This window comes from Musa acuminata, chromosome BXJ2-1 (assembly GCF_036884655.1).
Source record: "Musa acuminata AAA Group cultivar baxijiao chromosome BXJ2-1, Cavendish_Baxijiao_AAA, whole genome shotgun sequence".
Lineage (NCBI taxonomy): Eukaryota > Viridiplantae > Streptophyta > Magnoliopsida > Zingiberales > Musaceae > Musa > Musa acuminata.
In genome coordinates this window covers 12,325,624-12,352,973 of record NC_088338.1, presented here as the reverse complement: position 1 = coordinate 12,352,973, position 27,350 = coordinate 12,325,624, and the positions used below count along the sequence as shown (strand labels likewise).

General features: G+C 35.2%; 2 protein-coding genes across 4 annotated transcripts; both read left to right on the top strand.

The window, feature by feature from the left end:
* On the top strand, positions 1-18,281 carry LOC103995712 (histidine kinase 5). Of its 3 annotated transcripts, none has more exons than XM_018822638.2 (13): positions 1-69; positions 1,062-1,984; positions 4,054-4,110; positions 5,155-5,382; positions 6,764-6,857; positions 6,950-7,156; positions 8,929-9,059; positions 9,648-9,697; positions 10,929-11,263; positions 11,435-11,538; positions 13,388-14,206; positions 15,218-15,397; positions 17,926-18,281. In XM_018822638.2, exons 2-13 carry the CDS (start codon positions 1,277-1,279, stop codon positions 18,049-18,051), a joined length of 3,039 nt encoding a protein of 1,012 aa, XP_018678183.1. In that variant the 5' UTR covers positions 1-69; positions 1,062-1,276; the 3' UTR covers positions 18,052-18,281. The 3 variants fall into 3 exon arrangements, with proteins under 3 accessions (XP_018678183.1, XP_009414655.1, XP_009414664.1); XM_009416380.3 differs by lacking the exon at positions 1-69 and adding an exon at positions 152-503; XM_009416389.3 differs by lacking the exon at positions 1-69 and adding an exon at positions 518-592.
* Positions 18,282-26,186: 7,905 nt separating this feature from the next.
* Positions 26,187-27,290, top strand: LOC103997670 (protein GLUTAMINE DUMPER 3-like). The gene has a single exon (XM_009418966.3). The coding sequence runs from the start codon at positions 26,239-26,241 to the stop codon at positions 26,710-26,712; it is 474 nt and encodes a 157-aa protein (XP_009417241.2). The 5' UTR covers positions 26,187-26,238; the 3' UTR covers positions 26,713-27,290.
* Positions 27,291-27,350: the final 60 nt, after the last annotated feature.

The following is a 27,350-nucleotide window of genomic DNA, read 5'->3' as shown; positions in this document are numbered from 1 at the left end:
CGACAGCGACGGAGATCGCAGCGGCGCACTCGCCTCCCAGAATGCCGACCGTGCGCCCGTCGCTTTCAAGTAAAAGCTCCCCTCTCTCTCTCTCTCTCTCTCTCTCTCTCTCTCTCTCTCGCCTCTCTCCCTTCCTTGTTCTTTCGTGTGGTTGTACTCCGTGAGATAAACGACCGAGAGGATTAATCTATAGCAGCTGATCGGGAGCTCCAACACCGCGGCCCTCTCCCCCCACCCCTTCCATCACCTCACATGGCCGCGTTCTTTGGTCCTCCTCAAACCCGTTTTACCTCCCGGTTTTTTTATTAGTTCCCTCACATGCTTGCCTCCTCCTCCTCCTCCTCCTCCTCCCGCCCCCACTTCTCAGATCCCTCCTCGTTCCCCTCCCTCCACCACCCCCCGCCCCCCCTCGCCAAGACCCCAAGCCTTCGCAAGAAAGAAAGGGGAGAAACAACATAAAGGAGCAGCCATCTTTCCGGTCTCGAGAACCCATCAACCCCACGGTGTTCTCTTCGCTTCGATTCTGGTTTTCTCTTTTGCTTGCTTTCGATCGGTCTTGATCTTCATGTTTAGGGGCCTAGAAAAGGAAAAGGTGGTTCTTGATTGGACTTCCTCATGCATTCCCGTTTCCTGTTGTCGTCGCGTTGAAAAGCTTTGGTCTTGTGGGTAGCCCGTCAAGAAATCGCCTGATGGATTGTGAATTTATTGTTCTTGAAACCCGTGTTCCTTGGATTTTTCTCGGTTGTTTGTCCATCAACATTCAGTGCTATCCCGCTGAGTTTCTTGTTTTGCATGCATAATATGTTCCTCGGTGACGTAAATCTCTGTGATCCTAATTTGTGTAGCTTTTCTGTGCCAGCTCTGTTTGGTACTGTAGTAATCGGATGTTCTTTTAGAGACCGTCAAGGGACCCAGCAACAACGTTCGTCCTCATGTACAATTGAAGTCTTGTATCAATAGGAACATCCAATTTCTTAATATGCCACCATCGCTTAATGCTTGTCATTTCTTCCCATGACTGATTAATATGTCATAACATCCTAATATTTGTCTTGATTTAGGTTACTGCTCTGTCTTCCTGCTCATTGTATGGCACCAGATTGCACTTGGAAGTGTGCCAAGAAGAAAGTCCACCTCTTGAACAATCAAAGTAGTTGTTACTTTATTCTATGATATGATAATGGGATGAGGCTCAGAGCTGCTGATTGTTCCAAGCTGCACTTTAGATGCGAAAAATCTGATGTAGCATTCTTGTTATCGTTGTACTGAATACAATATGGGGGGCGAGATGATTGAAGATGCAGATGCTGAAGTATTGTCTTCCATGTGGCCTGTTGATATTGGAAATGAAGCTAGAAAGCAGTTTAACATTGAGAATCCTGGGATGGGAAGAGATATGCTGAAGGATGTTACCATCAAGGAAGATCCTTCTGTGGTGGATTTTAAGCGCCTCTTGGAACTGACAAATTATAGTGAGAAAGGATCCTCCCAGCTGGCATACCTTGTAAAACACTGGCAATATAAGCATGTAAATACTGCTCGTCTTATCAATGAGGAGCTCGACATTTTAAACAAACAAAGGCAGGAAGTTGAACTCAAGAAACAAGAGATCCTCGAGGAGCATCAATTTGAGGAAGAAAGATATACTGGTTCTAGACGTCAGCTTTCTGTTTTAGATGAAGTATGCGACATATGGGGAAGGGTTCCAAAGAGAAGGAATGATGTTCTTGCTTATAACAAAAAGCTTGACATTGATGCAGAGTATGGTACTGTTATTTACTGGAAGGAACGTGCCATTCAACTTGACAAAATGCTCGAGGCAAGCATCCATAGGGAGCAGACTCTCATGCAAAAGTTGCAGGAAACTATCAAGAATCTTGAAACAAAATCTTCACCGGTCGAGGAGTTGTCTCAGATATTAAAAAGAGCTGATAATTTCTTACACTTTATTCTTCAGACTGCACCTGTTGTTATTGGTCATCAGGTAATTTTTGCACTTATGCCAGATTACTCTCCAAGTGATATCTTAGTTCCTGTTACGATTTATCTGTTTGTCAGAGTTGAGGTATAACTTTCATGCTTGCAAATTGGATCACAACTTTTCTGGTATTTGCTGTTATCTCTTTTTTGATATGATCTTAAAGGTTTACGGTGTCGGTTTATTGTCTTAGGCAAGAAATTAGAAAAATCTGACGACATAAGATCCTTGGTTTGATATCGACATAGTTCCCTCAATCCGTCGTGTACTGAAAATTTTGTTATATCAAGCAAACAAATCTGAGTCCAGTAAAAATAACAAGTTGTTTTTTGATGGAACACCAACAAACTTATTAATTCTTTTGAATTTACTGCTGGTGGTGATTCAAAAAATCTGGCATATATGCTCCCAAAAGTTCCTTTTCTTTGTGTTATCCCTGTAAAACACATATTCCTCAACACACCACTTCAAATACATGTCTATGCATACACACTTATTGGATTGTTTATACATCATGATGTTTCTATTTATCAAATTTCAGGAATGACTTCAAAAGTGCATATGCTTATAAACGAAAACCAAATATAAAAAAAATGAGGACATGCTACAAACATCAGAGCACAGGGGATATAGACACAATTGTGGGAGTTTAAAGGGGTGCCAATGCAAAATCAATCTTAGCTTAATTTATACTTTTTTTTGTTGGATTCCACCCTTGCAGATGGTAAAAGTTAAGGGAGACGGTTGGTGGGCAGCATATTGTTTAGGATCATGGAGCTAGATGAATTTTCAAGTACCATTAATTTGAATATCACTCCAAACTTTGTTGTGTGGCTGTGGTAATAGACAGGATAATGTCTGGTAAAAAATGAATACTTCTTCTGCTTGTTAAACACCTCCACAGTTCTAACAATGCACCAATCATGCAATGAGACATTGGAGTTGCAACTGGATCTTAGTTTATGGACTAGCTTCTTTTAGTTGACTCATTGTTCTTAAATTATACACGCTGTGTTTAGTATCTCCATATAGCATGATTAATTTATAGAATTGCTGATGGCTCATTTTTTTGGCTTCTGCTCATCCTATGTTTTAGGTTGAACTGTATTACCCAAATTTTTTTGCCAATCTTGTATGTACTTCATCTCTAGCTCTTGACTCTTGATTTTTTTGCATTCTATGCTACTTGGCTAAACTTAATATTGTATTTCACACTGTTACTATTCTTGAGGTCGGTGGGTCATATTTCAAAAGCTGAATCAAGGCCATTTGATGCACTTCTACCAAGTCACCTTCATCACCTTGTTTTTGCACTTCTTGATACGTTAATTCACATATGGCCTTCTGAAACCTTTTTAGTCACCCCAAGATCTCTTTCCTCACCAGCTTTTCATTTTTTTTTTTAATTTATAATAGAAGTTTGTACAATATTTTGTTGCCAAAATATTGCAGATCATCTCCTTGAATTAGTTTTTTGGATCGTCTCCTTGAATTAGTTTTTTGACCTATTGTTCATGTTCAAAACTTTTTACTTGACACCTCTCTCATCTTGCTAAATTCTTAGCTTACAATCTGTTTCAATTTTAATGGCCAGTTTGGATGGGGTTAACAGAACAGCTTGTAATTTTATAGACACATGGGAACAGAGTTGTTTATTGTGTTATGTGCATATAATTTAAGCTTATGTATGAGCAGGATCCTGTCAATCACATTGTTGGTAAGCCATGTAATCATGATTGCTAGATATATTCAATGTTTTATAGTTAATTGGGAAAGAAGAAGATACTCTTGATTGGATATCTCAGGCAGATGTTTCATGTTCTAATTTGTAGCATTTCGGTAGTTTGAATATTTGTCATGATATCATGATCTATACTAAATTATGTCATTTGCTAAAATGTCTAGTGTTCATCTCGCTTATTCTCTTACCATTGATAATGATACAGTCAACACAAAGTGTTTCATGATAGAACTGTGTCAATGTTGCTGATAGTGTAGTCTTGCTTTCTAAATGTCATAACATTGTTTCTTTTGATAATTCTTGCAAGTAATTTGTAACTGTCAGTTAATTTCAGGACAAGGAGCTGCGATACCGTTTCATCTACAACCATTTTCCAAGTCTTGAAGGGGAGGTAATTTCATTTCCTGTAATTACAGCATTTTCTTTTTTTCTAATAGATTGTAAATGATTTCTTTTTATTGTATCATGCTTTTGGGCTAATGAAACGGTGACTACAAGCTGTCAGTGGAGTAGCAACAATTTATATGCTACCAATATTTGCTTTCTATTATTTGCTTTCAATGAAAATGAATTTTTTACTTAATTTCCTAGGAGTTTTTTATCCAAATCAATCGAGTGTTTGCTAATCAAATATTAGGTATCTTCAAATAGGAAGACTATTCTTCCATGAGGTCACAAAAAACAGTGGAGGAGAAATTAAATTTCAATTTGAGGGAACATTTATCATTGTGTAATGAGAAACATATCATATATGATACAATGGATAATTTTGAGTTTTCACTGTGCTGAGCAATCAGTAAGTGTGATTGCATCATTAAGATCAACAAGAAGAAAAGAGCAAGATAATCCCAATAAGCTTGCATAATGATGTGAACCTAAATAACAGGGAATTATTCTTTTCCTTATGATTCAAAAAGTTTCATCCCAAAGATCACTATGAGATTGGATGATGATTCTCAGAGGACCTACAACTTAAATGACAGAATCTTGTATACATTGAACTTGCTATTTTGTTGGTACTTCTTTCGCCTCATTGAACTTGTTGGTACTTCTTTCGCCTCATTGAACTTGCTGAAGGTTGGAGGCAATTAATTGGTTATTGTTATTCAGTGTTCATTCCATTTGCACACTCCAACTCCAGACCACTTTGGTTGTAGCTGTGTGTAGTATAAATGAACATTTTAATTACTTTTCTCCAGTCATGTGTTATCCTTTTTTACTGCAGTAAAATTTGAGCTTCTCTTTTGGACACACAATTTTGCTTGACCAAATGAACCTTTTGAAGAAGTAATTGAACAAACAGAGTCTGAGAAAGTTAGCCATACTCCACAAGATGTTGAGTTCCTAGCTATAATTTGTTTAAAATTTAACTATGCTTTAATCATTTTTTTATAACTATTTTATGCTTTACTATGAAGGAAAATCATTTTTTCAGGAGATTATAGGTAAAACTGATGTGGAGATTTTTGATGGAGATGGTGTAAAAGAAATACAGGATTTCAAGAGGGAAGTCCTGGAACGAGGATTGCCTGCTAAGCGAGAGATGACATTTGATACTCCATTATTTGGTGCAAAAACTTTCCTTATTTATGTGGAACCCGTTTTTAGCAAGGAGGGAGAAAAAATTGGTGTAAACTATATGGGAATGGATGTAACTGATCAGGTACTACACTCTTAAACTGAGTACTATTCGTAGACACTGCAACTTCACATAAAATATCACTAAAACACCTAATTATATGCTTTTGGAAAAATTAAATGAAAGTGATGTATTACTTTTCATTGGTAATTGATACAATTTCAAAGCATGTCTATTATGGTTTATAATCAGTGATAAGTGCTCTATTCATCAAAATATGTCTATCCTGTCATGTCATTCATTCTTTGTACAGATAATTGGAGATATTTAACCAATATATTGTTTGATTGCGCTTAGACAACTGTATTACTGTAAGTTAGCAAGAGCCAAGGATTGCATGTGCTCTCTGCTGGTCGATGCTTGCATGAAACTGGTGCAAGTCTCTATATGTGACCCTTGGTTAACTGACCCCATACGTTAATCTACATGATACAAAATTACTGGCATTCCCGTTCTGACGAAAATGGAATTCCTGAAAAACTAGTTAAACTATCAACTCCTTGACAAAATAAATGAGAACAGATTTTGCTCTTCCAACAATCTCGTATGTAAGTTCAGATGGAGTTTTATGATGATAGAAGCGGTGGAAGAAGTGTTGCAACCTTAGAAAAACTTAGCAATTTCAGAAATTGTGCTCTGCTGCTGCAATTGCTGCAAGGTTGATGGTAGGACCTAATTGATGCCTTTCCGAGGGAAGGTACCCTTTTTGGATCATGTTCATTTGGTTTTAAACTTGTAAGCCGAGAATTTAATATCTGAACCTAATAAGTGCAATAAATGTGGTCGCTACCAAACTTGTGTCAAACAATCGCTCAAACCCATAGATTCAGGTTATTTAAGTCGAGAAGGCTAGCCCAAAATGTGCATTGGATTCTAATCAAATTTTTTTTCCATATAATTTCTTATGCAACATATTACAATCTAAGTGTGGTTTTCCATCACTACTCTAGTTTTTCCTCTCCCAAATGATGCTTCTTTCTTTCATTATCAGATACAACTTTGGGAAGATAGTTTTCTGCCTGTATTAATTGTGATATTGCACTATGGAAGTTGGATACGTATGTTACTTGAGCATATCATCTTGTACGGCCATGATTAAACAGTTTATATTTCCTAGCTTGTGGGATTTAAATGTCTTAAAAAGGTATAAGATTTAGCTTCAACGTTAACATACCTCTGATTGTGTGTGCATCTGAGTTAAAACTGGATTTTAATGCCAAAGGAATTTTGGTACTTTCATCACACATTCTTCAATAGCCACATGTTATATGGAATTAAGCATAACATGTTTTGAAAAGATTATTAGTTGTCCAGACTCCAAAAATACTATTATTTTTTCCCTTCCAATCTTTATGCTAATCTTAACTTATCAAATTATGAAGGCTATTGATTTTCTTATATACAGGTGGCGAAAAGGGAGAAAATGGTAAAGTTGCGGGAGGAGATGGCTGTTCAAAAAGCAAAAGAGACAGAACTTAATAGAACAATTCACATTACAGGTTACTTTAATCTACTCGTATATGCACCTTGTGACTTCATTTTATAATGTTCCTTGGAGTCTTATAGAAACCACTTGTTTTTTATCTCTCAGAGGAAACAATGCGTGCCAAACAAATGCTGGCCACCATGTCACACGAGATCAGATCTCCTCTTACTGGTGTTGTAAGTATGGCTGAGATCCTTTCAACAACAAAATTGGATAAAGAACAAAGACACCTGCTGGATGTCATGTTATCCTCTGGAGATCTGGTTTTGCAATTAATAAATGACATACTTGACCTATCCAAGGTTGAATCAGGTGTGCTTTTGAACTTATTGGTTTTCTATGGAACTTGTGCTTATAGAATGTAGGACGATAATTATATTTTCTAGTGCCTACTATTGATTAATGCTCAGATGTCCATAATTTATATTCTTATGTAACATTTTGATGTGCTGAAAATATTTATTTATGGGAACTAAAAGAGCTTAAAAACATTAACCAATTGTGCTAGTGATGCATGCACACTACTGGTGCAAACCTCCATGCCAAAGGAGTTGCCAACACACTGTTGTGTGCTTAGCTTGTGCCATCCTATGTCAGTATGTCACTTGCATGGAGCCAACTGACAAACTTGAAATTCTTGCTTAAGACCATGTTTCTGAAGAGACAGCTAATCAGAGATAGGAACTTGTCAACTACCGTCATAAATGAGTGAAAGTTCGTTTATATGCATTAATTCACTTCAAATTAAACTTTGTATGACATTTTGATCCAGAACATTTTCCTAAAAGCTGGTGTCAAGTTTTAATGTGCCAAGTGGATATGCAGATAGGACAACGGAGTGGTCTAGCAATGCATTAGGAAGCTAGGTAGCTACTGTAAAGGCCTAATTTCTAGGCACTTCAACATAGTTGGATAGGGACTTGCCAAGAAACCTAGAAGGTTAATTATGATCAAGGTATGCCGTACCGAAGTGTACCGCCCGTATCGGGCGGTACATACCGGTCTGACAAGTATCGGTACGCGGACCGCCCGATACCGCTATAGTGCTACAATATTTTTTTACTGTAGCACTGCTAAAGTTACCGGTATGCGGACCTCCTGGTACCGCTACATTTTTTACTATAGCACTGTAGCAGTGCTACAGTATTATACTATAGCACTACTACAGTATAAAAATATATAAAATTGTTCGGTACACCAGGGTGTACCGCTCGGTATGCCCTGATGTACCGTCCGGTACACTGGTACCGTACCATACCGAGCCCAGGTCGAAACGCTGGTACGGTACGACACGGCGAACCTTGATTATGATAATTGGAACATTTACCTTTTGATCATAGATTTTATGCAACGAAGGTGTAACTATGAAATATTTATATTCCCAGATTAATCCTCTCTGTTAGAAAGTGTAAAAGTAATAGAACTTATGACAAAGCCAAAACTGTTGGCAAGTGAGATTAGGAAGATATGACAACTTTTCTAAGGGTGCTAAACAAATGATAGACCCACAAAGAAGTAAATTTCTCTTTTGGTGAATAATGCTGTAAACTGATAACAGCTTATTTCAAGAATCCATCATGTTCTTTACTGGATAAAAGCACCTCCGTACAATCATTGCCTACACGGACCAGTTTGAGTTAAATATATTCTGGGCAGAAAAGATATCTCAAATTCTACCTAAATGAATTTGGTATCAATGAAAAAAATTCAACTTTTACCTTTCAGAACTCTCTTCATGTTGAGATTGGAATGAAGATTGCTGTTTAGAGGGCAAGTAATGACACTATACTTAGGTTGTTCCTTTGCTTTATTGGTGTTAAGGGTTTGATTCACTGAAATAGCCTCATTGCTTGGAACTGTAAGATTGCATATACTGATATTTAATAGACCCCATATTGGCAGGGACTCATGTATAGCACAGCCCTTAGCAAAGACTGCCATTACTGAATATTAGAATTTGTAGAGGTTCTGAGGAGCATATTTGGCCAACTTAGAAATGTCAGAAGAATTGCTTCAAATTGTTTTTTTGCCCTCACTTTTTTTCTTTTTTATATTTTGAGAAAGTTATCACATGTTTCCTTCAGGAGCTATGAAGCTGGAGGCTACCAAATTTAGGCCAAGAGAGGTAGTTAGGCATGTCCTCCAGACTGCTGCTGCATCTTTGAAGAAGAATTTGACATTGGAAGGGCATGTAGGAGATGAAGTTCCTGTTGAGGCAAGGGTTTAAATTGTTTAATCAGTATATATGGACAATGTTGATCAATTTGTATTGTCATTTTAGTTGTTTGGTATGCAATAAAACCAAGAAATAAGTCACACATTTACAACTTACAACAACAACTACTCTTTGAAAGCTCTTGTACAGACGAAAATTTTAAAGAGTGATAGTCATAACAGTACTTCAGTCGCAAATTCAGTTAGAAGCAAGTGTGCTGGACAGAAGAGTGGTGTTACCTCTGACCATATAAGGATATATTCCAAAAAGAATCTGTTGATACTAAAATAAGTTGGTTGGGCAGACCACTATTGTTTCTGACCATATAAATATTTATTTTGAGGAACTTGGCGTTATAGTAAATTGGGCAGACAAGTTTGAATTGTTTAAAATAAGCTTGATTATTTTACCTATATTTGACTATTAGTCGTAAGTCAACATCTGAAAGGTTCATGCATTCTGAATGTTAACTTCAACTGGTTATTATCTGTTGTGCTGTGCTGTACAATGTGTAACTCCAGCCTCTTTAGAGTTGCTTTGGTGCACTATATAGCAATATTTTGATTAAATTATTTTGATGATCTTTAGGTTATTGGCGATGTGCTAAGGATTCGGCAAATACTGACCAACTTGATTAGGTAAGAACTTAACAAAGCATGAATTCTTTTGTTTGTTTTCCTTTTTTACTTAACCCAGTTACAAGTCTTGCTTTAAAATTCAACAAACAATTTGAAACAGGAATTATCTTCAGGATATGCCTAATTGCCTATAAGAGATAATTTATTATGCAATTTGAATAGCACATTGATGCATGATATTTCAATGATTTGTTTTCCAAGGATACATTTTATTACTTATTAGGCTTTCACCCTTTGCTCATGGATATACTTATTACATAAAACTCATTGGCATGTCTATGATGTTGAAAGCTAGATCTTGGTTTTCGAGAATCATTCAATATTAATCAATAGTCACCTCTACTTATGAAGTGCAAGAATCATTATTGAAAGTTTGAAACCACCAAAAATTTTAGAATACTTCTCTTATTGTTCAACCATTTTTATGATTCACACTACAATATAATTTCTAATTATCTATTGAAGTATTTTGGATATAAATTCCAACAGGAACTTTTGAATGAGAAGAAAAGCAATTTACCACATCTGTCAAGTTTCATAGGCTTAGATTATTAAAAATAAACAGAGATTTTAATCCATCCAAAATGGGATAGTTGCAAACACCACAAAAGCTTAACTTAGTACAGCTTAAAGATATTATACGAAGGATTTTAAGACAAAAAGCACTACCTGAAATACAGATAAGGATCAAGCTAAAGAAAACCATTGAAAGGATACACTGATAAGAAATTAAAGATATGGTATGAGGAACTAAAGAAATTAAGATTTGATAAAACTTGGGAAAATTAATGACAAATATAGTAGACTGAAGAAAACTCTTCATGGAACAAATGTGAAGGGCTCAAGGACCAGTTAACAAATACTCCTGTATTTGTTTTTGTTTTTCAGCAAAGAAATAAGTTATTTTTTCTACATTGGTAGATCCTGGTTTAAGGCTTGCATGGATTCTTTTTGGCATTTATCCCAATTTAGTGCAGCTTTTCAGATTATTCTTGGTCCACTGTGTCCTTTACTTGTAGCTCTATTTTGAGTTGACTTGCCTTATCTTCACACACTTGAATTATTGATTAGTTTCCTTGGCATATCACCCATTGGTGCTACTTGCAGTTACTGTTGCCATTCATTATAAATATTGGTAGCAGTTATGGTTATTCTTTTACTTATCGATTGGATGTTGTTCTTTTGAAAACTAACAAACAACATGAATATGCATGCAAAACTAATTTTGCAGCAATGCAATCAAGTTTACACATGAAGGAAAAGTTGGGATAAATCTTGATGTGGTATCTGAAAAGTATCCTGGATTTCGAGAAGAACAGCTGAAGGTTAGATCTGGTGCTTCTGTTTCTCCATTAACAAGACAATCGGCAGATAGTTCGTCAGAAAGACAAAGTTGTAATGATAGAGAAACTTCACATTGTCCTTCATCCCAAGAAAATATTGATGAAAATGGTATCATACTTCAGAGGGCATCACTGATAGACGATGAACAAGATAACCATTCACAGCATGAAAATATTGTTTGGCTACGATGCGATGTATATGACACTGGAATAGGAATACCAGGTGGTTCTCAGTTCTTCAACTCTTGCAGAAAATCACTATGCATGAAATTCATCTTTCAGTGTTTTCTTGTCAACTTCTTTCTGTTTTTAAGCAAATGACACTCTAATCCTTTCTCCTTGGTTTTTTGGTTCTTATTGATCATGACTACCTGCCTGAATTTCTTTTTAACAGAGAAGGCATTACCGTCATTATTCAGAAAGTATATGCAAGCGAGTGCTGATCATGCACGAAAATATGGTGGAACAGGTCTTGGCCTTGCAATCTGCAAACAATTGGTAAGATGTGGTAGATTTTTCTGGTCCTCATAATCATTATGATTCATCGTCTTAAGTTATACGTTCCATGAGGAAAAGCATGATAATACTTCAAATATGCGCATCCCTGTGTTGTCTCAAGGTGTTGAAGAATTGATCACGATTTATATGTTATTTAAAATTTAAAACTATTTTTGTTCAAGTCTCCTTGTGCTTTTATGCTTATGCATTATCAATCAACATTTTTGAGTAACAACATTTTCATTTATGTGAAATTTTGCCTTAGATTATTTTTTATAAAAAATTAGAAGATGTTTTCATTACATTAAATTGCGTATATAAAGCTCACACATGGACTCAAACCTGAGACCTATCATTTGTACAACAAACGCACTAACCAACTTAAATGTCTCAACAGAGACGCCTTAGATTATTTTATGTGAGATGTGATAAATAAAGCAGTAATTGCTTATACATTTAGGACCAGAGTCTGCAGCACTGATTCATCTCCCTTAATCAAAATGGCACTACTCTTGACAGCATTTGTTTTCTCTTGATCAATTACAATGATTCAGGATTATAGATCTTGCAGAATTCTTGAAAGTTGAAATTTCACATAATGATGATTAGGTAATATATGGTTTCAGTCAGAAACAAAAATGTTCATGTTGCTCAGTGGTTTGCATTCTGGAAATGTGAGATAAATTTTAAGGTAGATTGATAATTTAGCTAAAAGAATGAATTTATCTAATGTAATTTTTCCTAGCATTTGAGTCATGGCTGTCCTGATCAAAATGATTCTCTTAAAACTGGCAACAATGATTTTGCGTAATGTGTTGAATTCTAAACTGAGACTTTGACAATCACTAGTGGCATTCCAGCGTATCATCTTCCAGAATAGTACATGCTGATGTGTTCCAATGAAGCAAAAACAGCCAAAAGAAATTCTCTGGAAATAGATTCAGGAGGGTGAAACAACAACAACAATCCATGGTATCACAACTGTTTGGGGTTAGCCACATAGATTTGTTCTTATGATCGAGGACAATCATTAGTCAAAACAAAAGCAGACAATTTTTTTAATTTGTTTCTAAGAAAGTGTTTTTAGTTTTCTTCCGGATATTAAGCAATAGCCTCCTTTCCTTGCTCATTTATTTCCCTTAATTTTTTATCTGTAGAAGAAATGCTCAACAACGAATTATTAAATGATTCTGAAGTATACAGATTCATGCTTCCTGGAAGTTTTCCTGGAAAGCCTGTGGCTGACACCTCAGGCCCAACTGGTACCATGAAGCCTTCACTGCTGCTGATTAATATAGTGAAAAAAGTATGCTTTCTTGTCTGTGTGGATTTAGAGTGTAATTTCTCATTCTTGGGAACCATCAGACAAAGACTTTCAAGCTGTTTGTGTATGGAATACATCTGGGAACCATTTACATGTATGAATATTAGGTTGTTCCATATTTTTTTTACTTTTAGCTTATATCCATTTCTGAAGGATATATTAGCCACAGTAGATTGAATTATATGTTAGCTGATACCTGTGCAGATTGGGTGATCCACCCAATACCAGTTCCTTTCCCTTTGATGATATGAAACTTCTGTGAAGCATGAATTCCATGTTCAACAAGTTGACTTGAGATAAAAAAAAAGAGATGATACAATGTTTGAGTTGTATACATGAAAATCCACATTTGAAGTGGAATGCGAGTCCTTGATATATGTTTTATGTGGTTATATTTATTGCATAGACCCTGTACTCTGTAGTGAAATATGTTTTGCTTTAAAATTTGTCATCTGAAACTTCTTTTCTAGTGTTATGTTCAGTGGATTATTCATGCACTCATCCTGTAAAATTCTTCTTAAATAGGTGGGACTAATGGGAGGTAACCTTACAGTAACAAGCCAGGAGAATCACGGATCAACATTCACATTTATCTTGCCTTTTAAGGTTTTGTTGAAGCAGGACTCTGGTAGTGCTGATGAAATGGACATTTCTGATGGTGAAGCTGTAGCTGTTTCTACCAAAGATGAAATTGTTGGATCATTTCTATTTAAGCCACGGAAGTTAATTGATTCTGTGGTTCGCAAGACAAAATTGTACAGGAGTTGCAATTATGGTGCCTTAGGCACTTCAAATCAATTGTCAGAGGAATCTGATTTATTTTCTAGCAACTACGAGTCAAAGAAGAGTGCATCTCCACCTGGTGTTTCTGCAAACTCTGATGCAAGATGTTCAATGGCTGAAGCTGAAGGTCCTGCAGAGCAAAATTGTGATATTAAGGTTTATGGTTTTGGCAATGCGAACAAAAGAGATGAAGAATGTACAGATGCTAAACAAGGATTTACTGTACACAAATTTGATAATTCCAATATGGATCACTGTAGAATAAAAAAGATCGATCAATCAGAATGTGAGAGAATGATGTCAGCTGATGGAGATAATATGGCTATCAGTGACAAGTGCCATCCTACATGTCAAAGCCAAGGGCATGACAAAGAAAATGGAAATGCCCAGTGCTTACCAAATAGCAGGTCACCCAAAATTCTTCTTGTAGAGGACAATAAGATCAATGTAATGGTGGCGCAGACAATGATGAAGCAGTTAGGCCATAAAATAGATGTCGTGAATAATGGACTAGAAGCAATTCGTGCACTTCAGCATTTCCACTATGATCTTATTTTAATGGTAATATTCTGAACATCTGTCTCTTTAAATCCATCGATGAGTTGAGAACTGAAAATTATTTGAAGGATTTTTAGAGAACTTATATTCTGTGAACATTGGAAAGAAGACCATCAGAATTTTATGGTTAATAGCATACTATTGATGTCTTTGATTGCTTTTTTGCTTCCATTCAGACAACTGAAGGTATAGATAGCTATGATCAACTTGGTGTCTGTAAACAATCAAAATGTTTTGCCCATTTGTGTTAATAATCGTATTACTGTTTAGCATGGTTTTATTTATATTGCATTCGTTTTATTTAACATAATATCACAGCTGTCTGCAAGAAGAAGTTGGCAAAATAAGGATTTCCCTGGAGCCTAAAATCTAGTTGGCTCACAGGAATTCTTAATTTTAGTTTGTTGTTAAGTTTGTGCAACAAGGAAAAATCATCTTAAATGCTATGCACATGAGTTGCCTAAAGGTGGAGATAAGAAGCTTTTCTTTATGGATCTGTGACTTTCTCATGCATAGATGAGCTAAAAAGCTAATGAGACCTGATCCTTAAATGCTTTGGACAACTCCATTTGCTGTTGGTTCCGCTTGCAAGTTGAACAATTTTATTTTAGTGTCATAGCACCAAAAGTGTACTGCAACTATAAAGAAAAAGGACAGGAGGCTAATAATACATGACCTTGCTAAGAATTGGACTATGGTCATCCAATTCATCCTTGTCAGAAAGAGATGTCAGAAATTTGAAAATGTCAGATAACGTGGTTTTATAAAAGGGAAAATTAGGTTGAACAACCAATTATAGGAATTACCAAAAAGAAAAGATTTGAGAGCAAGACTCAGGGAATGGAGTGATTCATTATCTTTTCCTGGTTTCAGAAAAGATTATAGTGTAAATTTAGATTGTGTCATGAACCGAATTGCTAGTTAATTTGATCTTGATGCATATTATAAATTGTGGCAATGTTAGTCTTTGTTGATCTTATTAATTGTCTAAATCCATTGTGTGATGTTGTACAGGATGTATACATGCCAGTAATGGATGGGCTGCAAGCAACTAGATTAATTCGCTCTTTTGAGGAGCATGGCTGCTGGGATGCTTCTGTAGTTATCAGAGATGAACATGCTACACCTAGGTCAGATCTGTCACCATATTATCCAGCTGCAGGACAATGCAGAAAGCGGATTCCTATTATTGCGGTACATCTTGATTTTTTCCTACTTTACTGTTATTGAACTTCAACATATAACTAAGTGCACTATATTTGGTTGACATTATTGCACACAACATTTCTGATAATAGTGCATACTGGTGATGGAATATTTCTAAAGGTTTTAGTTATTCAGAATATTGGTCAGAATCCCTTGTAACAAACATATAGTTGTGTTCAGATTCCATGCTTGTGCTATTGACTTGCAGGAAGTTAAGAGTAGATCATCATGGACAAAAACTTATTTTTGCTTGCTGTCTTCAGGATTAGCTTAATTAAAAATATCAAGAAACTTTTACCTTGTTTTCTCGCTGTCTTCGGGATTAGCTTAGATGATGATTATCCTGTGAGTGGTCAGGTTGGCTCAACCTCAAGTAACTACCACGTGGTCAACCAGAGTAAGGTTAACTAGTTCATCTGTTGAAGACTATGATAAAAACTGTTATCCCTTGAGATAAGTTAATCTGAGAACTTGAGATTTTTGGGAAGAATAAAACCACGAGCTGTATCAGCACAAAGTTGAGTTTGCGATAAGTGCATGATGACTAATAGCTTGACTAAATAGTATGTTTGTGAGATAAAGTGTGATCGATACCAAGGATTAATGATCACATACTAGCAGTGCAATCTCGGTCCGATACACTTTTTGGGTATACCAACATGTACCACCCAGTATTACTTGAAAGAAAAAGATAATAATAATACTGATGGGTACTGTACCATGTGGTTCACACTGTGCTGACTGTTATTTTTTAATGTGATGCTTTAATGCATCAAATGACCAAGGACAAATTTAAAAGCCAAATTAGACTTGGCCTTCAGTCAGTATATGACAGTGATAAGCGTAGAAATAAGCAAATAAGTGATGCATCCATCTGTAAGTTAGACATTGGCAGAATATGCAGGAGGAAGGCAGGAATCAGCAATAGAGGCTGCGGAATTGATGATAAAAAGCCAGCATTCATAAAAGCATTTACAAAAAGAGAAAGCACTATGCAGTGGGAATCCTAAGCTAGGAAGGACTACAAATTTTAGGAAGAGTAGATCAAAAACTACAAACTTGCAAAGAACTGCAACGGCAGAAAGGAGTGATTTTTGCCTACAGATATAAAATATCCAAGTGATTTTGACCTTCAGATATAAGATATCCAATTATTATAAGCATTTTGGAAATTCAAACTTCAGTTGGATATCGGCATGTCAGGCTTGGCTGTTGGAGTTACAGGCTGCACTGAAGGGACAGTGAAACTTCAACCCCCGCTTTCTGAGTAAGAATGTTCTTTGTGATACTAATCAGGATTAGAATACTTTTACGCATCATTGTAATGAAGGGAATCCTTGTACATAAGTCACATGTGCTCATTAAGTCTTATTAGTTCAAGTAATATGTGCTTTTAACTGAATATTTGATCTCACTTTGTCAAATAGTGACATAGAAGTGTCATTTTTATCAGTTTAATCTCATCTTTAAACAGACTACAATTTTTTGTATTGCAAAATGTTAATGTCACTTTTTTTTTCATTTTTCTATTAATAATCAATTGTTCCTTAGATCCTGTGGTCTAGCTAATCATTGCAAGCACTCTGTTTAGTGTAATGGGTGAACTAAGTATCTTATGCAAAAATTCAAGAATGCACAATATGAAGATTCATCAGCATTTGATAAATTATGATATCTTTTCGAGGAAAAAAGAGATAGAAGGAAGAGCCAAGCATATGAGTCTCCCGTAAATATGGGTATGGGAAGTATCAAAAACTATTTCTGAGACTTGAATCCTAGTCTCCTAGGTCACAAATAGCAATATTATTATTATATCAAGACTTGTCCTTCGAGGAAGAAAGAAATAATACAACAACAAAACCCTAACTCCCAACAAAAAAGAGATAATATTATTTTTAATATAGAAATCAATTTTTCTATATTTTTGTCGAAGTTCAGACTTTGCTTTTACAGCAGTCCAAACTTTGGCAGTCTATCTGTATATACTCTCTGCTCTTTCCACAGGCTAGGAGCATTCAGTAGTGGACAGAGGCAAGGTATTTAATTGTGCTCTATCATTTTTGGTATTCTACTGGACCAACATGGTACCCAGTAAACTGCTTGGTGTCATTGAATAAAACAATAAAGATTAAAGATGCAAGGTATTTATTGTATACATATCGAGCTATATGTTTCAATTATTACTTGGTTGGGACTGGCAAAACACCTGTTGGACAGCAGATGACTATGTGTTTAACTGGAATCTCTATGATGCTTTTGCTTAGCCTCTTCCTAATGTCCTTGTCTATTTGCATCATGAGCCTTGTTCTGAACAGGTTCTTGATGTGGTTATTGAATAGTTATGCCATTCAATAAACATAATTTGACTGTTTTGATGTGGCTGCCAGTAACCTGATCAGGTTCTTCAGCTATAACATGCTGCACATGCATGATTTTTTTGGATATGCATCTTAAGAATGTACAGAATGAGCGATCAAATAAGGAACCTTCATAGCTAACATATTTGCATATTGCAGATGACCGCAAATGCGATAACAGAGAGCGCTGCCGACTGCCTTGCCAGTGGTATGGATTCATTCATATCAAAGCCTGTGACCTTCCAGAATCTGAGACAATGTTTGCAGCAATATCTACCATGTTAAATATTGTAAATGTCTTCTAATAAAACAGAAAAGCATTTTCCTAAATGAAGGCAATTTTGTAAAAAATAAAAAAACGAATGTCATTGTGGTATCTGTTCTCGCCTTTGTTGATCTAATCAACTCCATTGTAAAGGATGTAACCAGTGCAAAGCACTTGCTGAGAGTTAGGCCATAATAGAAATAAATTAATCCTATTGGAAGGATATAATATTGTCCATATTTCTAGTTCAGAGATGAGATTTGCTATTAACTACCGGGTATGAGTATGTGCATGACGCGTCCCTTGCTATCAGAATCTAAATCTGAATGAAAGGTGTTTCTCTGCCGGTATTACTTTGATTTATTGTCCATTATCAACAGTTTAATTTCTGTGGTATTTGGTATTTTGTGCAAGCGATGTTGTCATTGCATCCTTTGTTCTATATTTGCCTACATTTCTGGCTCTTTACCTATTAAATTAGGACCATAGCATATCTCAATCTGCAGCCATCGACACTTATTTCGTGGTGATTTCATTGTGTGTGTGTGTGTGTTTTGGAGATCATCACACAATGTTTGCAGCAGCTAACTCGATTTGGTATCGAATGTTTTATTGGATTTACTCTTCTCTGTTCTGCACATCAAGTCGTCCTTGTTGAGCAGATCAAAAAGGCGTTCATACAAATTTGAAGAGAGATGTTAGCTATGTCGCAATACGATATATCACTTCATCATATGTAGTTTTATGTCCATCATCTTCGACGAACAATTCCTGTGTAAGGATGCATGATATGTATTACTTGTACAATAATACGTAAACTACTAAAATATCTCGATAGAGAAAAATATATATATATGTTTTTTTGCAAATAATTGTTTGAAATAAATGGCTATCAACAAAAGCGTATGTAAGTTTGTGAAACCATTAATGAATTAAAATGTTTTGCTGAGGAAATTAGGAAGTGAGAACCGCTTAGGTAAATAATTTTCAGAATTTTTTCCTCAGAAAAGTTCTTACCCATTTTTTTAGACCTAAAAAAATTTAACGGGTCAAAAAAAATCTACCAAACTAATTTTTCTTAGGAAATGTATGCTTTTAAAAGGAGAGAGGCTAATGAAATTTTTTTTATCTAAATATAAAATTATGATTGTTTTTTCAAAGAAAAGAAGATACTATTACTATGCAACAACAAAAAAAAAAAGGTGAGACTTTACTTGTTAGGCAGAATTGACCAAAGCTTAGTTTTTAGTTTTCTTGAAATATGATTTGAACCTTATTTGGTGACAAGTCGTTTGGAAAACGATACAAAAGAATAACACATATGTCATACATAATATATGTAAATTTATAATCTATTTCCATGAGGATAAAATGATAAATCAAGAAACAATATTCCTGTAATCATTAATCATGGAAACAATTTTATGATGTTTCCTTCCTTCATAATTTATAAGATAAATGATAAATTATAACTTAGACAAATTGATATGTGTTCCCAAAAATATAGAATTCTCCTCGAGTCGTGGACTATAAAATTATCTATCTATCTATCTTTCCCGTATACATGTTTAAAATATAGTACATTTAAAATCCCTGTCATCTAAAGTATGTCGTCACAAACATTTCTCACATACCATTGGAAGGGATTTAGATTTGCTATAAATCATTATAGCTTCAACATGATCCGACTTTATAGTGATACTGGTCAAGCTAAAGCTAACCTAAGCTAAGCTGGGAAGCCATCTTGAGAGCATTCTGCCTGAAGCTTCTTAGTTGCACGCTATTGCAAAGCAATGATGGAGTAGCAATGCAAAAACAAGTAGCTGCTTAAACATTAATCTAATTATATATAGTGTATCAAATTTACTTATTCGATGTATCAGGTGGGCACAAAAAATGAACTATTCTGCTTGGGTAGTTCCCTAATATCACCTTTCGAGCTGTATTAGGTACTCCACTCTAATTGTATCAAAGTGTTTTGATTTCATGATAACTTAAGGCTTGCTAATTTCATCAGTAGTCAGCGTAGATATACACACACATCTGTTGAAGTTTGTATTTGCTCTCAGTATTCTGCAACTTTATTTTCTGTCTAGCTTTGCATGATAAAACATAACCATTGCCTTAGTATCTCTGATACGATTGTCCCTCTTAGATTCTCGGAAATGTTAATAGAAGATGACCATACAACACCAAGCTTCTATATGCAGCCTTGTCAGTGGATGGATCCAAGTTCTCATATATGGACATGAAAGGACGCAACTGAAACCTTTGTTGCCTGCAACTCTTGGCAACAAACAGATAATTCTAATGTCAGTAGGGTGCCATCTGAGCTTTGTTTCAAGTCTGCTGGTTGCATGTCTTATGATCTTATCTGCACTCACCCATACGTACTAAGAGGCATTCGAAGTGGCACCAGAACTGTTGTTTTGGAGGGAGACAGAAGACACCATCCGACAGGATGTTATTGTGTTTATTTCCTCTTGTCAAGATGTCATAGGAGACTTGCAGCATCTCTCTTGGTGATCACTTTAGTTAATTATGTCTGGCCTGGTTCCACCTTGATCATTACTTTTTATCTCATCATCATCATCATCATAACTTGTCTGTATGTTCCTTTGACTTGGTATTGTCATCATAGATTAGTCTCATCTATTGCTGTTTACCTCACCCACCATGTACAGAGGTCCAAAGATAAGTGATTTGTCAAAACCTATCTATCTACTTGGCTGTACATCTCTACTTCACTAATAATTACACTAATAATGACTCTAATGCTTGTAGCCTTATCAGCTTGAAGTTCCACAAAAGCCAAAGACAATGATGGCATTGTTGGAACTTGATGGGAAATAATTTTATTTTTTTACTGTTCAAAGACTTTAGTATTACATCAATAGCCAAGGGATTTTTTTTCTCAACTTTTTTTTTATTTTTTCTCAAATATATAATCAAAAAATAATAAAGTAAGTAAGATTGGATTAAGCTCATAACAAGTTAGATTTAGATATAAATTTAGACATTACACATATTTATTTTAATATAATATTTTATAATACTTTATAACACCTTATGTAATTATAAAATCACCCACCCATTTATCTCTAGTCGGAAGAAAAGAGAAGAGTTTTTCTACTTTCTCATTTTATTGGTTTCTTTTATTTTTCTTTCATTACTAGTGCGGAGTAATTCTTCGTGATCATGCTCATACAAAAATCATTCTGATTGTATCTTGAATGATGCTTGCATGAAGTTGAGGAATATATTTATAATTCTCTCAAACATTTGTTTTCAATTTCTATATATTTAAACTTATTTTTAATTTAATCAAAGATTATTATAGTATTATTATTCCAATAGACATACTGTATGTGTGTGTGTGAATTATGGTTCTCATCATACACTAAGGTAGATATACTAATCTTTCTTGGATCTCTATCGACGAATTAATCTTCTTCCTTGTTCATCTTGTATTGTCGAGAGCCTTATGGTAGCATTATGAGTTTTCGTAATCTCAAATTATAGGAGTATTTAACGTGAGTATTATCAAATTTAATTTCAAGGTTGTGCATCTCCTCACCCTCAATTCTCTGTTCATGAACTTTCACAGCTTTGTACTCTAATAATAAGATGCACGAAGGCCAGCTTGATTCCACTTCATTCCTGGGGGGTCTTCTAACTCGCGGGAAAGGCATGGAGTGCGCTATCTGATCCTATTAATCTCCAAGAATTAACAGCAAAATAATAATAATAATAATTAGGAATTGGATTCTCGATTGCTTTGATTCATCCATTAGACCATTTAAGTTTTAAAAAGAGTGAGATTTTTTTTTCTTTTTTATTTAGGAGATTTCTATTAGCTATTTATAATCTTATTTTAAGAATTTTAACATTTCTAAAATATCCCTATAGAAATGAACATAAATATCATCAACTTATCATTTAATTATATTTTTTTGATTTTTTTTTCTATTTTATAAAATATGACTCTAACATGACACCCGTAAGGATGATCGATCGAAGATTAAAATGGGTTGTATAAAATAGTGATGATTAAGATATTTGTAAAAAATAAATATATGATTGATAATTGAGATATTATTTTTTTATTTTTATATGATTATACAAAACAAAATATTATCAAAATAAAAAATTCTATTATTTATTATAATAAAAGTATTTAATTTTTTTTCTCAAGTGTATTTAAGTATAAAAGGGAAGAACAATGCTGAACAACATCAAAGCAAGACCTTAAAACCTGTAGGTTGTATTTGGTTATATATATATATATATATATATATATATAGTTGTGGCAACAAGTGAAAGTGGCATCAGGTGTACCATCTTCACCACAAAGCAACCTTTTCCTGCCACAGCAATTATTGTTGTATGGTTGGAGAGGTTGACCTAAAACGGTGAAACGACATGAGAACGGAAGAAAAGAAAACCTCTGTGGGGTGTGGGGAATGGGTTACGTTCTTTCTGGTTTCCTTTTTCTCTTCCCATCATGTCTTATCCTCTCCTCTTTATTGAGCCGACGGTGTGTGCGATCAGAGAGAGAGAGAGAGATGAGGTTGGCGGTTCCATTTGCTCCGTGGATTAGTTCGCCGTGGGGGGCCCCGCGGGATGGGTGGCGGGCAACTCAGAAAGTTGTGGGCCAATTTTGTGGCGCCCACCATCGACCCTGTCAATCATCCGTAAACCCCACTAATAATAAACCAGAGATGATTATAAGTTTTATTATTTTATTTTATTTTATTTTTTTATCTGCTATAAATATTATTTCAAATCACTCGGTCGGTTCTGATGAATTTTCGGAATTGATTTCATATCATACCCTTATCAAACATTCGAATAAATCAAATTCACATTGAGGCTATATTTTACTTTAATATTAAAAAATAATATTACGTCAAATAATGTATATATGATGCCATAATGCACTAACCAATTCGATTGTTGCTTTAATACGAAACACACTACTTTTGCAATACCTTTTGATCCTCCAAAATATGTCACTGCATTCTTGTAGCTTTCTCTTAGTATTATGTATTTACATCAAGGTATATATCGTACCAGTATTTCAAGGTTGACTCAATACGATACGGTACCGACGTACTGAACGGTATACCAAGACATACCGAATGGTACGTCAAGATTTACTGAGCTATTTTCTCTTATTGTAGCACTGTAGTACTCTATAATGTATTACTGTAGTACTCTACAGTATACCACTGTAGCACTGATACAGTGTATTACTATAGCACCGTAGCACAATCCATCCGGTAATGAGCGATCCGTGTACCGGTATATCGTCGAACCGGTACGTACCGTCCGTACCGGATGATACAATTCGAAATTGTATGCTATGATTTACATTCCAACTTTTTTTTTATCATAAGAAAGTGGTCGAAGAAAAATGTCGATAGTTTATAATTATTATTTTTATTCTTTTATGGTTTGAATAATTAATTAAGATTTGAGTTATTATTTTAAGTAATTTAGTGTGTCAAACGGATTCAATTAAGTTTCTATAGAAAAATTGTAGGATTTAATATTTCTTTCGAAAATAATTATAGTATTCTTATGTGATTTATTGATTTAATTCGTTAAATGGACGGTCGGATGGATCTTTATGACACGCGGCGAAACGCCAACGGTGGAGGGTCGTTTCGTGCCCCGATTGCCGACCCGTCATCGCGTTCGTGGGGTCAATCGGCGCATAAGCACTCACATCAAGTGCCACCCCCGGTTGGGTGGGACACGGGAGTCGCAACGACGATTCCGCCATGAGGCATCATCGGAAACAATGGGCTTCGACTCGGCGTCCTTCGTTCGGCCAATCGGTGCAGCAACGAGTGGAGTACACGTCGATCGACAAACCCTAATGCGCTTAATTGACATTGGCAGTGGCAAGATATACTTGGTTAGCCAATCCTGCATATTTTGATGCACCCTAGTGAAGTATTTAATGATAGAAAGAGGTGGTGACAGTCTGTTTCTCACTCTAATCACTTCGTATCAAATCCAACTAGTTATGAGAAAAGGGAAAGCAAGAGAGAGAGAGAGAGAGAGAGATAGCATATAATAATGTCACCATTTGTTTCTATCATGAGATGTTTTTGAGGATAGAGACGAGCTCTTGTCTGATCTTGATCTTGGATTCCTGAATTGATGTTGGATTAACTGTTATGAAAGTTGCTTAGGAATATTATAATCCATAGAGAGATCTAAATATTATAAATATTGATATATGTAAAGATTGTGAGACCGAGACATAAAAAATTAATAATAAAAAATTTTAATTAATAGATAGGGATAGTCATGAAAATATTTTTTAAAAAATATTTAAAAATAATATATATATATATATATATATATATATATATATTTCCTCCTTTATTATCCATGGAAGCATGTTGTATGGACTTTGAAAAATTTTCTCCACATTCTTAACATGCTCACTTGTTAAAAAAAAGAAAAAAAAAACTATATGAAACACATTATAGGGGAGTATATGTTTGATCATTTCAATTCTCCAATATATATTTTATGGATATAATTTCAAATAAACAAGATAATGTTTTCTTGGCTATTGGTTCTAATAGAACACACGGTGTATTTGAAAACACATTTGAAACATACATCGAGGATCTAATATACTTTTCAAGTAGCATTTGGCTTTATGTTGCACTACAAATACTATCTCGGATAATATTAGCACTTTTTAAGATGCTATTATATATTTTTTATATTTCTAAAGTAACATATGATATTATCTAAAATCATAAAATTATCAATGTGATTTAGTGAAAAATAATATGATTTATGTCTCATATAAGGTGAAGTTTTATTTATTTATTTATTTATTTATTTTATTTTTAAATATTATTTTAATATGTATTTATATGATTTATTTTTTATTTATTTATTATATATCTAAGTCATATAAAATTGTTTTCAAGATTACATATATATTATTTACTAATTTAAATTTAAAAATATGTATTTACTTTTGAATCAATATTTAAAATATTAGAATGATAAATTTATCATATAATATTTAATAATTTTTTAAAATATAATTTGATCAAACAATACTCACTCACGTCAATACATACTTAAAATATTATTTATTTATTTTATTTTTTAAATGTTTAAAATATTTCACAACTGTATATTTATTTAAGTGTATTTCTCGAAATACAAATTTCATATATGTATATATATATATATAGTTATTTATTTATATTTATATGACAAAACGTCCCTTCCTATGCATCCCACGAGTACTAAAAGGACAGTCGGCATTGCCTTATCGTTAGCTGCAACATATTTATCAAAGTTGTAATCGAGCTTAATTATGATGATGATATGTGACTTTCGCTAGCTTTTGAAGTTGAATTGCCCATCTTTTACACCATTTTCTAATAATTGGGTATATCCAATTAATATGTTCAAAGAGACATTATGATAAGTTGTCAGTCAAATTCACAGTAAATTCACTTCAAAGACGAACCTATCAAAATCTATTTGCATGTATTTATTATAAGAGTAAATTTGTAATTTTATGTTCTCGTAATTAAGTCTGAAAATAAATATGGAATTATCAATTTTTTTTATGAAATTATAAAAATAGAAAATAAAACCCCTTATCAAAAACTGATAAACATTATAAAATATTTATAAATTAGTTGTTGGAATATAACGACATCTCGATTGCATCACCAACATTTATAAAAACTTTATAATTTATTAAGTGGATATTTTAAATAAAATTCATAATAAGATAAAAAGTATTTTCTTATTCCTAAGAATATAAACAAAAAAAAAAGTAATTTTCACAATAATTGAGAGATCAAGAGAAGAGAAAAGAAATAAAATGCAGTATAATGTATTTTTTATTTTTTGTTTTTAATTACATAGAAATCAGTGTATTAATTAGTTGGTAAGATAATGCTTCTTTTTTTTTTTCCTTCAAAACAAAAACTAATATATTTATAATATGCAGCATATTTGTTTAGGTATAAAGGGTTGATGTCATCAAAAGTAAAATAGGGCGGTAATAAGCGAAACTCTTTTTCTTACTCGGCCATTACATCGGCCATTATAAATACTTCATACCGTTTAGCCTCGTACATTTCCCTCATCCCCATTGATCGATCAGCTTCTTCTCTCTTCCTCTCTCCGATCTCGAAGCGAGCCTTATTATGAGGACGGCAGCAGGTTTCCACGAGACCGGTGGCGCAACCGAGGCAGCGGCGCCTTCCTCCGCCCCCGGCGGGCCCCACTCGCCGTGGCAGTCGCCGGTCCCCTACCTCTTCGGCGGCCTGGCGGCGATGCTCGGCCTTATCGCCCTCGCCCTCCTCATCCTGGCCTGCTCCTACTGGAAGCTCTCCAGCTACCTCGACCCCGGCAACGCCGACGACGACGCCACCACCAACTCCGACCACGAGAAGCCTGCCGACGCCACCGCCGGCAAGGAGCCCACCTTCCTCGACGACCGGTTCCTCGTCATCATGGCCGGCGATCATGCCCCCACCTTCCTCGCCGTCCCCATTGCCGGCCGCCTAGCCGACAACACTACCACCTCCGCCTACGGAAACCTCGACGAAGAAGACAAGCAGCCGGAGGGTGCAGCGACTCCCCTACCCCAATCCCAATCCCAAACCCGAGAACAGTAGCCACAGATTTCTCCCTTCACCTCTTTTCAGGTGCATTTTGCATGATCCGGGAATGTAAATTTCTGAGTAATATTCGAGTCTTTGTTTACATTCGTTCTCCGAAATGGTCTTACGGTACTTCAAATCCTTCTCTTCCTACGTGAAGAAACCACAGTGAGATAGAAGGAGATCACGTCATTGTAGTAAATTAAGACGCCATGAATGGCGCTCGCCTGCACGCAGTTGCAGGAGTTACTGGCCAGGAGAAGAGATCGTGTGGGGAGCCGTCGGCACACGTGTCGCGGCTGACCCTGGCGTCGCCTCCTCCGTGCTTGGGCTTTACGGACGCCGGCTATTTCGACGGATCCATATACCCCCTCGGGAATCACCAGGACGAGGCCGTGCATCGACCTCACGAATCAAGGCTTCACGGATCACGAAGCACGGCATCAGAATAATTTTAAAGAGATCATAAAATTAGATTAACTTCTGCCACGTGGCTTGTAATGGGTGTTTATCTCAGTAATGGAATCACATCGACTAATTAAAAGGAAACTAATTATTAGCATTAGAAGGCCCAAATCGATCGATGAGTTATTTGTTAGATGGGCTGTTGTACTGGAAACAAAAACAGAAACAAAAAACAAAAACAAAACAGT

Coding starts and splice junctions, on each gene's coding strand:
- LOC103995712 (XM_018822638.2), top strand. CDS start 1,277: ATGGGGGGCGAGATGATTGAAGATGCAGATGCTGAAGTATTGTCTTCC. Junction 5,383..6,763: donor GAATGGATGTAACTGATCAG/GTACTACACTCT, acceptor TCTTATATACAG/GTGGCGAAAAGGGAGAAAAT. Junction 15,398..17,925: donor AGCGGATTCCTATTATTGCG/GTACATCTTGAT, acceptor TGCATATTGCAG/ATGACCGCAAATGCGATAAC.
- LOC103997670 (XM_009418966.3), top strand. CDS start 26,239: ATGAGGACGGCAGCAGGTTTCCACGAGACCGGTGGCGCAACCGAGGCA.